Below are 15,957 nucleotides of genomic sequence, written 5' to 3'. Positions count from 1 at the left end.
ACATATCAAAGGGAAATATTTATTTAAACGGATACATCACTTCAATATTGGAAAAACTATTGTTGAAATATTTAGCACCATCTGTGAATTTTGACAGCAACTTACAGTAAGTGCCACTAGAGGGCGACAATAAGACAGTTAAACAACAATAATAACAGCTACAACAACTAACATTTGTATAATATTTAGTATTTATGCACACACTGGTACAGCAGCCAGTTGCCAGGAGTGTATAATTCAGTCAGATATATTATACAGTATTGGGGAGAAGGACCATCAGGTGTATTACATGTAAACTGTAGTGTACAAAATAAACACAAAAATCATAAAAATATTGCTCTGATATCCACAATAATAATTAAAAACCTTAAGGCACATTGAAAGTACACCTGGTTTTCATAACATTGATGAATAACATTGCCAAATATCGACCAGATTTAAAAGGCACATTCACATAATTTAACAAAATACAAAACAATACAAAAATGAAACATGCTACAAACGAACTTCATATGTCAAGATAAGGCCGTACGTTTGAATCTCACGATTGCACCAGGCGTTCGGCAACACTGATGCCGGATTTGAAGCTACTCATCTTTTTACATTATTTAAAAAAACTTGACAGACTGGCTCTCTAAAGATAAAGGCCTTCACGGAAACATCCAGAGTGAATGAAGCTGTGTCTAAGGCAAAGTGTGATCGGCAGCAAATGCTGGTTTGTGCATAAAAAATGTTTAAAAGGCCACTTCAGATGGAATGTAATAAAAAAAAACATAGTTTGAACAAAAAAAAAAAATACAAAACAAAAAAAAAGAAACAACCTGATTTAAACTGGTCATGTAAATCTAATACTACTGTTATGCCAAGGCACTTGTGTGTTTCTGCTCCTTCGGGGTATTTAACTCCACGGGGTATTATGGCCTTGCTCCTGTCCCGTTGTCAGAGGTGTGACCTGGGCTGCCCTCTCATCCGGCCCCTCAGACATGTCTCACTGCTCAACTTCCCTTTTCTTTCCCTGGGGCTCTAGGACACAGGCAGAGATAACAACACAGCTGATTACATTACACGACCAAACAATGACAAAGATGCTTTGACTAAATCAAGCTGTCCTGATAGGATAGCAGATGATATGTTGCTTTTCTCTCATTTGCATACAATTTGGGAATGCGATTGCATGGGTGATTAGTGGTGTGGAGAAATGTAGTCAGTGCAAATTTATTTGCTTCTACAGTTCTTGTCAAACCATTATTATTAAGTTCAACTAAATTAAAAACATTATTTTATTTTCAGTGATCATTTTGCATATGATTTTATTCCATATGCTTGTCCAGGTTCTCTGTATCAAACTGGACAAGCATATGGAATAAAATCATATGCAAAATGATCACTGAAAATAATGTTTTTGCTTGTCCAGTTTGATACAGAGAACTACCCCTGCACACCTGTACTGAGATACTTACTGTACTGTGCTGAGTCACAATCATTTTGTTTATTTCAGGCCAACTTGGAAATAATGTCACATCAAGTCTAAAAGAAAATTTGTGGTGTGGTCATTTTACACAAGTACAGGCTGTAGCCTTCATGTCTGCCACCTGGAATCATCTTACCTGTAATCTGACAGGATCTTCCATGCATTCTTCAGACTATCTGACATGACACGGCAACTATTTGTGCATGATGAGGGCCATGAAGACACAATAATGTTTGAGGAGGCTCAGATAAGAAACAGGAAGTGATCACTATTTGATGTTTATTGTCAGCCTCAAAAAAGAGGCTACTAAATAAAATCAAGCCGGCAAAGGCTTCTCTCTTTCTCTTTACAGAGTATTTACAAAGTAGTCATGGTGCCCGAGACATGGCAGGACAGCCGGGGCACTGCCTTCATAGCTACTGAACATGTGTAGTGTTAATCATCCCCACCTAACCTCAGACTGAAGAACTGGCCCGTGTGGTCTGGTTTTGAAATAAAAACATAAATCATAACTGGACCATCATGTGTCTTTTTAAAAACATGCAATTCCACAATGTTAGTAAGACCACAAACCACACGTGCAGACGTCGCATACATTAGACAAAAAGAGGGAGTCCACTCCGTTCTCAGATCCAGAAAGCACAGAGTGGAGCAGAAGGAGCTCATATCTGTACTAACTTCAGCACGCTTGTTCAAGACTCAACACCAGCGGCGTGTAGTGGCCATGTCCCGACACTGTGAAGCCTTGAACCTTCATGTTAATCTGACACTGGCGTCAGTGAAAGGTTTGTATGAAGACCAGGACTGTACACATGTGCACAGGGCCAGATTCACCAAGACGTGTACCACGGGGGCCATGTATGTAACTCATGGAGGTACATATGAAGTACATATACAGGTTGGGTGAACACATCCTGGGGCTACTGGGCTTAGTAAATCAGGCCCTTGCTGTCAGAATATGGCTTTAGTGAATTCTCTCATCCCTGAAAATGCAAGCTCTTTCACGCGCGCACACACACACACGCACACACTTTAGCTGCCTGTGGTCACTGGCTCTTTAGTCTACTGGGACACAAAATAACAGATGACACAAAATGAAGAGAGTCAAACTCAGACCTCCTAAAAGCTAGTAAACTACCCCATTATTGGGAACCTCTTCAAACAATAAATAAAGCTGAGGCCCATAGATGCAGCCAGACAGCTTTCCCAAGAACCCAGGAAATAAACAATCACTTCAAAATAAGAGCATCATTCTTCATAAAAAAAAGAAAGAAGACCACACAATGTCCTTCTGTTGTATATAAAAATAACCATATGCCCCCCCCCAAGAAACCATATATATCCTTTACCTTCAGGTCCCTAAATTTCTGCTCTCTGGCGAGCACATTATGTGCACAGAAAACCAGTAACAATAATGCAAATATCCTCAGGTGTACAACTCCTCAAACATGTTGACAACTCAGTAACCTTTAAGTTAAAAAAAATATCCTAATGTGAGAGCTGTGTTGGCATATTTGTATCAAATATTTGCACAAAAAAAAAGTAATTGTACAATGTTTAACATGGCAAACATCTTAGTTTTTGTTTATATGAGGAAGAAAAAAAAAGGAAATAATATGGATAATATTTTATATTACAATTGTAAAACTCTCTTGACATTGGTAGTTACTGTATAATCACAATTGCATTTTGAAAGGCACAGCATTAACCATTTCTTAGCACTGGTGAAACAAATTTAACCCACACACACACACACACGAGGTGCCATCTGGTTGGAGTAGGGGTAAGTCAGTTAATACTAAAGGTGCACCGATACAATTTTTGCAAGACTGGTACTTGGAACACACGAGGAGTTGTGTGTTGACATGTTGCAGACCCTGAAGTATTATTTTATGTTGCAGTGGACACAGCTAGGGTAGTGGGTTTGCCAGGATACTAAATGTTTAAGGATCATACATGTTTATAAAAAAAAAAAGAAAAGCATTAACCTCGGAGTTAATAAAAAGATTTTTCTGATTTTCAAGTGAAGAGTATCGGTGAACCTCTAGTGCCACTGAGAAACCTTCTTTAGGGATACACACACACACACACACACACACACACACAAACATACGCGCACACTGACGTGCGAACGCGCACACACACGTTTATCTCCTTCTGGGAAGTCACTCCTGTAATTTACGGGCGACGGTTTCGAATGAATTTCCCACTGTGTCACACGAACACCTTTAGAGCTGGACTCTGGCTGCTCTGGGATTCTGCTATACGGACTCAGATCCAGACCTCAAGGGCCAGTACACCGCACATTCTACCAGTCCCTGTGCTTCAACACACCCCATCGACCCCCCGTCACAGGCCCGCTGAACCAGGCGTGCTGGAGCAGCATAAACACCGGTTGCCTAAGATAGTCCAAAGTGCTGTCATACTTAACGGCCCTTGGACACAAATGCTGTGTGTAGGCATGTGCCAGTATCAGAATGACACGTTTCTCAGAACTGAGACATGCCGAGCTACTTCATTACTTCCTGATTGTTACTTCAGCACCCGACACTCTATACTCCACAAAAGCTAAAAGAGGGGGCAGTTTAAATCAACTTAAGGGGCTATTTAGTAGGAATATGTAAGCTAAATAAGTCAACTGATGTATGATGCCTTCGGTTGTAGTACTCCTATGCACCGGCACGCCATGTAAAGCTACGGCGCCCCAAAGGTGTGGTTCGGTGTGTCGGCGAGGCCCGTAAAGCCCTCTGTTGGAGGTGTGCCCAGGGCCCCTAGGGCCAGTGCTTCTGCCTGCTGGGAGTGGAGGTTGCCCAGGAAATTACCGACAACCAAGCTGCTCTTTTTGAAGTACACTACCCAGAATACCCCATTTCTTCTTTTTCCTTAGTTAGCCCTGTACACAAGGTGCTTGGATGGAATCCAAGTAACTTAACACATCAGCGTTGGCCTGCGAATCGGAGTCCTAATAAACCCATCAGCCTATGCACCCATGTGTGCAGGAAGCCTAGCTGTGTTAGCAGGAGAATGGCGTTTAAGGCATACAGGAGGAGATGCCCCACTGGTCTGAGCTTTGTGTTCGCGATCTCCATGTACACAAACTTGGAATTCAGCGAGCGCCTCTGAAAAGCTTCTACAGACTTTGTGCTTTTCAGGAACAAAAACTGCAAGGTGTTTAAGATCTGACAGCACAGATCACAATAAGCGACCGCCCCACGTCCTGCAGACGCCCCGCTGCCGTGTCAAACACACCTGATGCAGTTCAGTACAACTTTTAGGAGGATGTGAGAAGGACCAGGAGGGGCTGGGGGGGGGGGGGGGGGGGGGGGGACCTGCCGGAGCGGAGCTGGCTCCCTCCCACAACCTCCGAGTCAGTTAGTAGAACTTGTGCGGTAACCTGCCCCTCGCCATGACTGTGCACTACAGGTGGGTAGCTTAAGTTTCAAAGTAAAAGTCCTCCCGAGGTTTTCCTTCCAATCGTCTGGATGTGCCAGTTGAAATCGGGTGCAAGTGACCGATCTTGGCAGAGCTGTCGCTTTATTTTTATTTCATTTTGAAGGTGGACTTCTACACCTCTCTGGGCCCACGGAACCAGCCCTCATCCACAGCCAGACACACGCTTCTCACACCAGCAAGAAGGAGAGAGCAGGTACCCAAACCCGAGTCCAAAGCAGTTAAGAGAGTTAAGTTGGAGAGGGGTTACTGGAAAAGAAACGTTATGGGGTGGAAATGTGGAGAGTTTGGGGTGGAAAAGGGGGGGGCACACAGAAAGAACACTTCACAGAAAGGCTCATTTCACCAGCACTGACTTTGGAAGGAACGTATCCATCCCTGAATCTCCGTGGGAGGCAGGGGAGGCGGAGCCAGCGCTGGGGGGTGGGGCCACAGCCTTCGGCAGGCTGTACATGTACACGGCGGCTATAACGAGGCCGGCGCCGACCGTGAACAGCAGGTCCACGTGGAAGCCAAACAGGTAGACGGAGGTGACGGTGGACACGATGATGGAGAAGGAGGTGGCGAAGCCTTTCAGGATGTTGTCGGCGTACTTCACCACCACGGCCACCAGGAGGCCGCCGAACGCCTGGTTGAAGATCACGCCCCACACCATGGACGTGTAGCCAAACAGGAAGCCCTTCTCCGCCACGGCAGCGCCGTCGCTCCACCACATTCCCAGGAGGCCGAGCAGCGTGCCGAAGATCCCCAGCTGAACGTTGCGGAGCCACACGGACGCCGAGCTGCCCTTCAGGATCTTCTCGAAGTAGACGCCGGCGAATCCCGAGGACAGGCAGGACACCACCACCGCCACCAGGCCCTTGACGTAGCTCTGGGCGGCGGGCGACACCCCCGCCTCCTTCTGTTTGCTGCTGTCCTGCTCCACCTGGACGATGGCCACGCCGATGAAGAGGAGGAGGAGGGAGAGCCACTGCACGCGGGACAGACTCTTACGCAGCATGAGCACCGAGAAGAGTGCCGTGGTCAGGATCTTCAGCTGATACGTCACCTAGAGATGCCGGACAGGAGCACAAGGGGGGGGAGGGGGGGGGGGGGGTCGGACGGCAAGACAGTCAGACCAAAAGACAGACTGAAACAGCAAAAACACTCTATACAGAGAGATAATGCAAGAGAAAAGGAGGAGAGAGAAAAATATTGAAAATGAAAGAAAGAAGGAAAGAAACACTTTCACAGTTACATATGCATACCTCTGAAGGTCAAACACAACATCTTATGTCTTATCTATAATATCTTAACATTATTTGTCCACAAAACCCATCACAAATTGATATAAAATGTATTTAAATGAAATTTTCAAATCTAAACTTCATCATGCAGAGAGTATTGATAATGTTAATTATTTACAAGATGATTTCAAACGAATGCCCTGCCCCACACTACCCACCTACCTTAGACAAAACATTCTGACTGGAATGTCCTGTTACATATGTACATACCAGCAGTGCTACACAAGGCGATGAATGAGAGACAGAGCCCGAGACAGACAGACCCCAGAAGTGCAGAGCCTCCTCACCTGGAATGTGGCCGCTGGTAAATTGGAGATGGCTACGTACTGCAGGTTGTTCTGTAATGTGTAGATGAGTGAGGGGACTGCTAGCTTCAGCGTGTCCCAATACTGGACCACTATGGAGTCATACAGCAAGGCCACAAAGTCCCTGATGTTTCCTGCATTTACAGACAGAAGCGGATTCTGCATTTAGCATCAAATGCACAGTTTAATCTGGGAGTTCCTTCCATCTGTTTAAATGAGGTCAAAAGCCTCAGAGACCTGGGGGGGTGGGGGTGTTTGCAGGAGTGTTCGGGGCAGAGACGCACCTCTCCTCTGAACGAGGAGGATGATGAGACAGGTGAAGACTTTCAGGATCTCGGCCATGACCACGGCGGACGTGGTGAAGAACCGGTCTCCTGGCAGCGTGCGCACGTAGCGGATGCTGAGGATGAGGGAGGCGTTCTGGATCACCAGGACGGCCAAGCTGATGTACTTCAGCCTCCGGTTCGCTGCAGGAGAACGGCACAGCCAATCAGGATTAGCATGGTTACGCATCAAAGACAACACAGGAACTTCTGGCCTGGGATTAGATTAGGAGTGTTGCGATGCATGTTCATTAACAAGAAAGAGCTGGAATATCGGCACACCGTCTACCCACAAACACAGACCAATCTGACCAATCATACGTCTGACTCATATAGGCAGGACTGCTAACAAAGAGGCACTATGACATAACTGCACCACAAGAACAAACAACAATAATAATCCTTAAATTATGCCTAATGACACTTTTAAATGGCCATTAGCCTGTTTAAATAACCCCTACTGAACACTATAGTATTAAGGTTACACTAAAACCAATTCAAGGAGACCATACTGGGGAACTGAGTGTACAAGGGCTTGCTGCTTGTGCAGCCGACACGCCCACCGGCAAGGACACCCAGGAGGATGTTTGCATACCCCACCTTGGCAACGCACCAGTTCCACTGCAACAAAAGCGCCATTCAAGTTCCCTGCTGATGTCAGTGAAGCATGCGCCCCACCCGAGCTTTTCAGGATCCGTCAGTAGGGCTGCATGCGGCAGGGCAGTCTAAACATGGCTAGTTCCTATTGCAAAATCACACAGGATGACTCGGCTAACAGACTAGAACTTCACAAGAACTTGATATAGATCATGAAGAACCAGTGAAATGAGGAAGGAAAGTGGGGTGATGACACGAGGGTGAGGGGTGGGAACGACCCAGACACAGCCCAAACAGTTCTGGTCAGAACACAGGTGTGTGTTTCCTCAAAACAGGCATTGGGAGGGATGGGTAAAATGTACTAGCATGATATCAATGATGAAAAATCCCACTGGTTTGTGGTACCAGCACAGTATAGAGATCGTTTTGGAGAAATGTTTTGGAAAAAGTGTTAATTCAAACACTGTGTATATGACAGATCTGTGCTTTACAGAAGGTCTGTGACTGACATTTTTCAATCATCAGTTTTGATGTTCATTAGGGTTTTACATCACATAATATCATGAAAAACAGCAAGAACTTCTTCCCTAGTCCTGGTTTGTGCTATTAAAAAAGTTATTGCTGTAACTGTTTAGACACTTTCCTATCAGCTAGTCGAATGTCAAATCACAACACCAATCAGCAATGGAGCGTGGGTTATAACCATAAGTGAGACATTTACCAGTAGAAAAGCAGTATGATATCTAAGAGATAATGACACAGTAGAATATCTATATGTGTATTTTCACAAATGCACAGATTTCATAAATGAATCATGTTCATGTTGCCCATTAAGACTGAAGTGCACTAGTTCACAAAGATGTTTCTAGGCCAAGCCAGTCACAGCCCATCTCATCTACCCTGGACATCCTTCAGAAAGGATTTCAACTGCAAGTCCAAGCCTACAGATTGCCACACACTGCACATACAGTCCACGTCAGAGGTGCACATCTGATGTCCTACGTGCACAGTCCACGTCAGAGGTGCACATCTGATGTCTTACGTGCACAGTCCACGTCAGAGGTGCACATCTGATGTCATACGTGTACAACCACGTCAGAGGTGCACATCTGATGTCATACGTGTACAACCACGTCAGAGGTGCACATCTGATGTCATACATGTACAGTCCAATTATCGAATTGCGATATTTCATGCTTAACATAACCAAATTATTTATCCAGACTGCTCGCGACAAGCCATCCATCATCTTGTCTTGTCTAGCGACACTTCAGGGTGATTAAAGAACACGGGATCATTAGTGTAGAGAATACCTGTTTTACCACACGACGACAGACGTATTGGACAGAACTCGCCACAACCAGGTGAACCAGCCCGCCTACATTCAACTAAAGACAAAAGGAGCTACACTGGACGGGACCTCGGACGCCTTCGGTGAAGTAACCGCTTAACCCGCCGCCAGGTGTTAATAAAAGCGCTCTTACCTTCCCCTTGTCTACGCGAGGGAGTCTTGTCTTCAGCGCCGCCGTCGCCGGGACTCTGACTGCCCGCTGCCATGTCCGCATCGACTAAACCCACCAGCACAAACACACACGATTAGCACCTCGGCTAAAGCTAACTGTCAAACCAGCGTCACTTTCTCTCCACTGACCGGAAGCCGAAAACCCGACTAAGCTGAGGGAGACATTTCTCAGTGATCAGAGTGCTAAATCCCGGGACACCTCCATGAGAACATGAACAACCCGGAGCCCGTCGGACACTGGCGCTCAGGAGAGGACGTCGACGTCTACACCGAGTCCACAACAGCCACTTCCTCGTTACGGCCGTCCTATCAGTGGACAGCGCGGACTGCTTCGTCTGTCGTGCGCCAGGAGCTGGTGGTTAACAGCGTCCGCTATTTACCGCCATCTGCTGGTAAATATGTATATATATATTTACTAAAACATAACAACCTGAAGCTGTTGCCCCCCTCTTTCCTAGGACCCCTAATAGCCAGAAGACGAAGTCAGAGCAGTGCCATAACGCCTCATCCATTTTCCTAAGGGGCCCAAAAGTATGGCTAGGGCCCAAAAGCATGACTAGGGGCCCCAAAAGAATGGCTATGGCCCCAAAGAGGCCCTGGAGTCAAAGTCCCTAATAGTCAGAGGATCCTTAAAATGGAGGGGCCTCGGAAAAAAAAAATATTGTACCATAAATGTTGATAGGCATCGCAAAAAGTTTTCAGCCAGGGCCCCCCCGGGGCCCCCTGACCTCAAGGGCCCCTGGGCGCTGGCCCCACTGGCCCGGTCAGTAATCCAGCCATGTGTGGCTATATTATATACTATACAGCAAGACTGTCAACGGGCCTGATATATATATATATAAGTCAACTGTATTATGGTCAAATTATGACATAGTTGAGCTTTTACAAATGTCTTGAAGGTTTGGAATTCAAGATGTCCATCATTCAAATGCGCTCGAGGCGATGGGATAGTTCTGTAATAGCTCGGACATCAGGGGATGCTCTTCGTTTATTCACCACTATGTGGCACAATAGTCAAATAAAGTCAAGCTGTCTGCATAGGGCCCCTTAAAAGCCAAGTTGTTAGCTGGTATATAATGCACGGTTTAACATAAAATGCACTTAAAATTTTTAATGTAACTAAAAGCATCACCCACATTATTAGAAACCAACATACAAGTATTTTTTTGCAATTATACAAGTAAAAGTTTGTGGTTGTCCACCGGTCCAGCAGGTTTTTATTTCTCTACTGCAGCGGTCCCCAACCTTTTTGTGCCACGGACCGGTTGTTAGACAATATTTTCACGGACTGGCCTCTAAAGTGTGTGTGTGTGTATTCGCAAATACGACGAAATAAAATGATACGACTGGCATAAAATCAAATATAAAGCGCATAAAAATAAAACTCACCAGACGCACCGACGGATGTTATTGGGAGAGAATCCCAAAGTTTTATAATTAAAACACATCACTCAGACTCCAATCTTCGATATATATAATTTTATTTATTTATTTATATACTTACTATTTACTATTTACTTTTTACATTTTATTTACTTATTTCTGTGTGGCCCGGTATCAAATGACTCACTGACCGGTACCGGTCCGCGGCCCGGTGGTTGCAGACCGCTGCTCTCTACAGGACTATTGGATGGATATATTTAGGTGGGGGGGCCGATCTCGACGTAGACGACGCATGGTGTAATGTGTTAATCCCCAGGAAGACTAATGTGTCGGATGGATCTGAATTAGCTCAACACCCAGCAAGTGTGGGTGCTATGTTAAAAATAATCTGTCAAAACAACAAAAAAAGAAAAATAAGGCCTCCCCCTTCCTCCCCCCCCCCCCCCCCCCCCCCCCAACCAAAAAAAACCCCAAAAAAACCCCCCAAATCTCTGGTCAGAAACTGACCAGTTGTAAAGGAGGAAGAGGACAGACCTGAAAGCTAATATGAAAATATGAATGCGTATATACAAATTTAATATTCAGACGTACCTGTAAACAAATAGGTAGTGTCCAACGAGTCCAGTGATTGATGTAAAACTTAGTATTGCATTTAATATGAGAGCTATTATCCTTATTATAGAACAGAACAAAATTTACCCAAGCTAAATCTTGTGGAACGTACCACCAAGAAATTAATTTGCTGGAAAAGTATTACTACAGTATAATTATTTTATGTATACACGCTTTCGCCACAGTACACCTACAAGCCCCATGTAGGTGTACAATTAGAGTCTATTTTTGTATTTGTTTCCTTGCATACTTTATTAGGTTTTAGATTTTAATCAGCGGAGAGTTTCTGGCCACAGGACTACATTTGGCTGTGTATTTTAGGTTCCAGAGCTTTCTTGAAACTCCTCTGCACTGACTTGTACAAAATCCCCAGCAACAGTGCTGTGACCGATACATTTATTCTAGTTCAACGTGTACAGCCCCTACCATGGTAGCGTTAACACTGTGCTAAAGCGGTTTACTCAAAATAACACCAAGTTGTGTCCTGGAACCAGGAACTGACCAGTGATTGATGGGGAGAAAGAGTGGTGAGTATTGGATGCAAACAGATGGTCAAGTCTGTAACTGTGCAAGAACCAGATTAAATGGCCACTCAGTGTAGGTACTATGAGGGTGTTTCTATTACAGTGGCTGTTGTGTGTATATTCTGTTTGAATTCACTAATGTCACCATGTGATACTGGTGTTTCATCACTGCTGGTAGTCTTATGATTGGCACTAGCTGACGTGACACCCAATAAGTGTGACTCTACATTTTCAGATACATCAAGACAAACCAGTTTTAGATGTAAAATTAGTTTTTTAATTTAAAATAAGGTCATGTGACTGGTGCCACATTACAATATATAATACACAAGTATTTACAGCAAAATTGTTGAACAAACCCAAGCACACTAGCATGGATTTCAAAATTTGATAAACATTTGGGGGGGGGGGGTAGACATTCATCGCTGCATTAGCAAAGGTCCAATTTTAACAATTTCAAAATATAAATGAACAAGAACCAGGCTTCTAATTCCTTACAAAAACGCACTTCTGTGTTTTCATGCCAGTGCAGGTTGGGAATCCAAAGGGCCGGAGCACTTAGGATGATCAGACATGATGTAGGGAGACTGACGGGAGAGACCCAAAACCTGTCCACACCCATGCACTCGATCCTCTAGGTTGACACACACACACACACACGCGCGCGCGCGCGCACGCACACACACACACACACACACACACACACACACACACACACACACACACACACACACACACACACACACACACACACACACACAGGCCCATCCACAAATTTGCTTACTTACATTCTGAGATATTTGTAAGACTTTAGAGGACTTTGATAAAACACAGAAGCAGAAACCAAGGCACTTTGTTAATGTCGCCCAATAGGCTATTTAGTGAACTGTGTCATTTAAATCAAGCAAGATTCATGAGAATGTCTCCTTTCGCGATTTGCTGATGATAATTTTCACAGGTGCAAAATGCATTTGCGTTGCTGCAAATTGCCATCGTGTTAGAATTCCCAGTAGGAGACAACTTGACACTGGATCAAAAGATTGCATTCACCTCTTAGAACGAGGCACGAATACAATTATACAAAGGAACCTGTAAAACCAGGTACAAACAAGGTCTCATTAAGTGACTTTTTAGTCAATGACAACACCCCCAAGTCTATTAGAGCTTATAAAAGCAGAACACAGCTGCTTAGAAAACTTCAGAAACTTCATCAGTCCTTGATGATAAATAGCTCTTATTCATCTGTGCCAATAAATAACCAGTAATAAATAAGATATGCGAAGATCTCCAACTCCAGACCCATGTGCAGCTGCATAGAGTGTAAGTGGGGTCTGCACATGAAGGGCTGAAGTTCGGGCGCAGGCCGCAAGTGTCCCATAAACGCGGCCAACATGGTGCCCGAGGGCAACTCAAACAGGAAAACTGAACATGGGAATGATAAATAAGGAAGTGATGAGAAGCTGCTTTAAAGTATTCCAGTGTTTGAACAGGGTAAAGAGGAGTTTCTACAGTCTTCAGTCTGGCACGATTTAAAGGCTTGGTGTAATATTGCTTTCGTCTTGCAAATCTCCAAAGTCCTCCAAGCTCTCCACCATCCAGGGATGCGCCAAGATCTGCTCCAAGGTTGGACGGTCTTCCGGTCGGTAGGCTAGACACCAGTGGATCAGAGACTGGCATTCTGGAAGAAAACAGTGTAGCAGTTCCAGTCAGCAGATTGAAAACAAGCAAGCGTCTCCCCCTACTGAAGAGTAACAGTTGATGCTGTTAGACATAGAGAGGACAAGGTGCTCACCTTTGGATACGCGCCTAGTGAAACTGGGAGTGGCCTGGATGATGTCCCGGTCCCTTTCGAATGGAATGTCCCCGCACACCATGTCGAAGAGCAAGACCCCCAGAGACCAGACCGTGAGGGGCAGGGCTTCATAGCGATGGTGCAGGATCCACTCTGGCGGACTGTAAACTCTGGTCCCTAAAGGCAGAAAGGAGAAAATAGGCTTTTATCAACAAGACAAAACCTTACAGAGCCTAGAGAACAGAGTGCCTGAGTAATGGCAGATCAATACCCCAATGAGAAAAAGGTTTTGTTTATGTTTCTTAAAATGCTTGTTATTTGCCCAACATGTGAAGAGGAATGCTGAAACTACGTGATACTGTCTGATGAAGATAAGTTACATGGTAAGCTCAGAAATATGGACCCCTTTACCTTCAAAGTCAGTGTAGGTGGAGTCCTTGATCAGAGCACCGGATCCAAAGTCGATGATTTTGATGTCTCCAGTCCGTGTGTCCACAAGGACGTTCTCGTCTTTTATGTCCCGGTGCACGATCCCCCTCGAGTGACAAAACTGAATCGCTTCCACCACCTGCTTCAGAAACCTGGCAAAGGAAAGTGACTCATTAGTTTAAGAATGCAAAACTGTGGTTATATATTATAGAACAGTGAAAAGATAAGACCCATGGGGTGGGGTGTGGGTCGTAGGTCGTACCTCTGAGCAATGGGTTCTTCTAGTGAGCCACGCTCGGTGATGTAGTCAAACAGATCCTGGCATGGCTGTGGTCTCTCGAACACCATGAGGAATCCCTGACCTGGAACCTCAAACCAATCCAGCATCCGGATGACACCACGGTGATAGGGGTCGGCCGCCGCCCCGCCTCCCAGCTGCAGTAGGAGGGCGATCTCCATGGGAACCAGGCTTGGTTCATCAGACTATGAGAGACACAGAGGAAACATCTTTTAGATCTTTTGGTAATCTTTTGGTCTGGATGCTGGTTATTGTAAGATTGATAAAAACAGGACTCCTTTTAAAAATCCATCACCATAATAAAAGAGCTAAAAGAGGATTTCATAACAAAACCTACTGTGACTGGAGTTTACTATTTAATGTTGTAAGGCAAACCCCAGTCTTATGATGTGGTATTCATCTCATGGAACACCAGAGACTAAACTGCATTTACTTTCAGTCTATGGTACGTCACTTGACCTATTTTATTATTATTTTTTGAACCAAGCCACAAGACGGGGAAATACTGCAGTAGTGGTACTTCCTCATGGGTTGTTTTGAAAAATCCATCAACGTCACTATCCACTACGTCACCAGCTGTATAATGGGACATATGCAACCAGTAGAGGTCGCCCTACCCTGACACTCTGACTCGCTTAGATTACAATTTACACCGCCAGTTTAATTAATAGTCCACTATCAATAATTAATTAATTCAAACGTTTTCTAATAAAATTATGAAAGAAAACGCAGGTTTTACTCACCAATCTTGCCCACTGCTGTACTCTGTCACGGAATACTTGTTTGATTGCAACCTGAAATATATTTAAATTAATTTAGAAAACGCTCTAAATATTTAAATATTATACACACACACACACACACACACACACACACACACACACACACACACACACACACACACACACACGCAGCATATATAAGCTATTTACCTGTAACCCATCTGATACGCGCTGTCCTGAGTATACGGACCCAAATCCCCCGCTTCCCAGGAGCGCTCCAACTTTGTACTGCTGGTCGAAGGGCTCCTTGACTGCAGGTGTACAAACACTGGCGTTACTAAACAGTACACGGCACTACTACATCGTAGCCATGGTTAACAGGTTAGGTGGTATAGCTGATCTGCCGCGAGCAAACCTGTATTAACATGTTTATCGCGTTCCTTCACATCTCTGTGTCATCAGTTTAGCTATTGACTAATTAAACTAGCTAAAATTACACTAGGTCACAATCCTAGCCTAATATTTATAAACGAATAGCATAGGTACTATAGCGTAGCTAAATAAAGTTGTTCTTACCAGTCTTCCCCCTCGTATCGTCTGTTTGGTCCCGGCGCAAATCAACGGTACGTTTGTCCAACATTTTTACAAAGCAGTTTGTAAATATCCACAACAATCCTTGAACGGGTAGGCGGCAAAGCAAACAGCTCTGCTAATGCCCACGGAACAGAATATCCATATTTCAACAATGTAGGTAACGCTTAGTAATGTACAACAGCACGTTTACTCCTCTACACTCTGATCCTCACGCGTACCAACCAGCCCCTCTTAAACTTTGTTGACGTTTTCAAGTTTACGTTTCCGAACACGCCCACACCAGATCTGCCCAATCACATTTGACTTGTTGTGAGTGTTTTGAAATCTACCCCAATCAAGCTCACGAGTCTTTTGAATACATGTATATTAATGAGGCAGTGGGCAAAATTTCTTAGAATCCAACTGCTTCAACAACGTTCCAGTGAAATTGCGCGCTTTGATAGAAATACTTTTTGCCCGCGCAAAAAAAATTCCTTGCGTTCGTTACCTATACAACGTGGTAAAATAGATAGATAAATACTTATATAAATTGCATGAATTGCTGAAATTCTGAAACCCGTGCAAAGCTCTAGTTTGTTATTATTAGTTTAATATTTTCAGACTTAAAACGAATTGGTATTCATTACCGTAAACCCGTTTTACAATTTAT

The 15,957-nt window shown here is 44.4% G+C and overlaps 2 protein-coding genes across 3 annotated transcripts; both read right to left on the bottom strand.

The window, feature by feature from the left end:
• Positions 1-168: 168 nt before the first annotated feature.
• slc35a2 (solute carrier family 35 member 2) lies at positions 169-9,247 on the bottom strand. Of its 2 annotated transcripts, XM_077004063.1 has the most exons (6): positions 9,084-9,246; positions 8,917-9,000; positions 6,797-6,979; positions 6,495-6,646; positions 5,278-5,969; positions 169-1,023 (listed from the first exon to the last, which is right to left on the bottom strand). In XM_077004063.1, the coding sequence occupies exons 2-6, from the start codon at positions 8,987-8,989 to the stop codon at positions 996-998; spliced, it is 1,128 nt and encodes a 375-aa protein (XP_076860178.1). In that variant the 5' UTR covers positions 8,990-9,000; positions 9,084-9,246; the 3' UTR covers positions 169-995. The 2 variants fall into 2 exon arrangements, 1 of the variants encoding a protein (XP_076860178.1); XR_013130577.1 differs by having other exon boundaries at positions 1,608-5,969; positions 8,917-9,247.
• A 2,913-nt stretch (positions 9,248-12,160) lies between these two features.
• On the bottom strand, positions 12,161-15,754 carry pim2 (Pim-2 proto-oncogene, serine/threonine kinase). The gene is made up of 7 exons (XM_077004062.1): positions 15,291-15,754; positions 14,925-15,025; positions 14,736-14,786; positions 13,957-14,177; positions 13,677-13,846; positions 13,266-13,442; positions 12,161-13,151 (listed from the first exon to the last, which is right to left on the bottom strand). Exons 1-7 carry the CDS (start codon positions 15,352-15,354, stop codon positions 13,003-13,005), a joined length of 933 nt encoding a protein of 310 aa, XP_076860177.1. The 5' UTR covers positions 15,355-15,754; the 3' UTR covers positions 12,161-13,002.
• Between the last annotated feature and the right edge of the window lie 203 nt (positions 15,755-15,957).

Source organism: Brachyhypopomus gauderio, chromosome 4 (assembly GCF_052324685.1).
Source record: "Brachyhypopomus gauderio isolate BG-103 chromosome 4, BGAUD_0.2, whole genome shotgun sequence".
In the NCBI taxonomy this organism is placed as follows: domain Eukaryota; kingdom Metazoa; phylum Chordata; class Actinopteri; order Gymnotiformes; family Hypopomidae; genus Brachyhypopomus; species Brachyhypopomus gauderio.
Note: the sequence above shows the minus strand (reverse complement) of the source record. Positions and strands in the feature narration are given on the sequence as shown.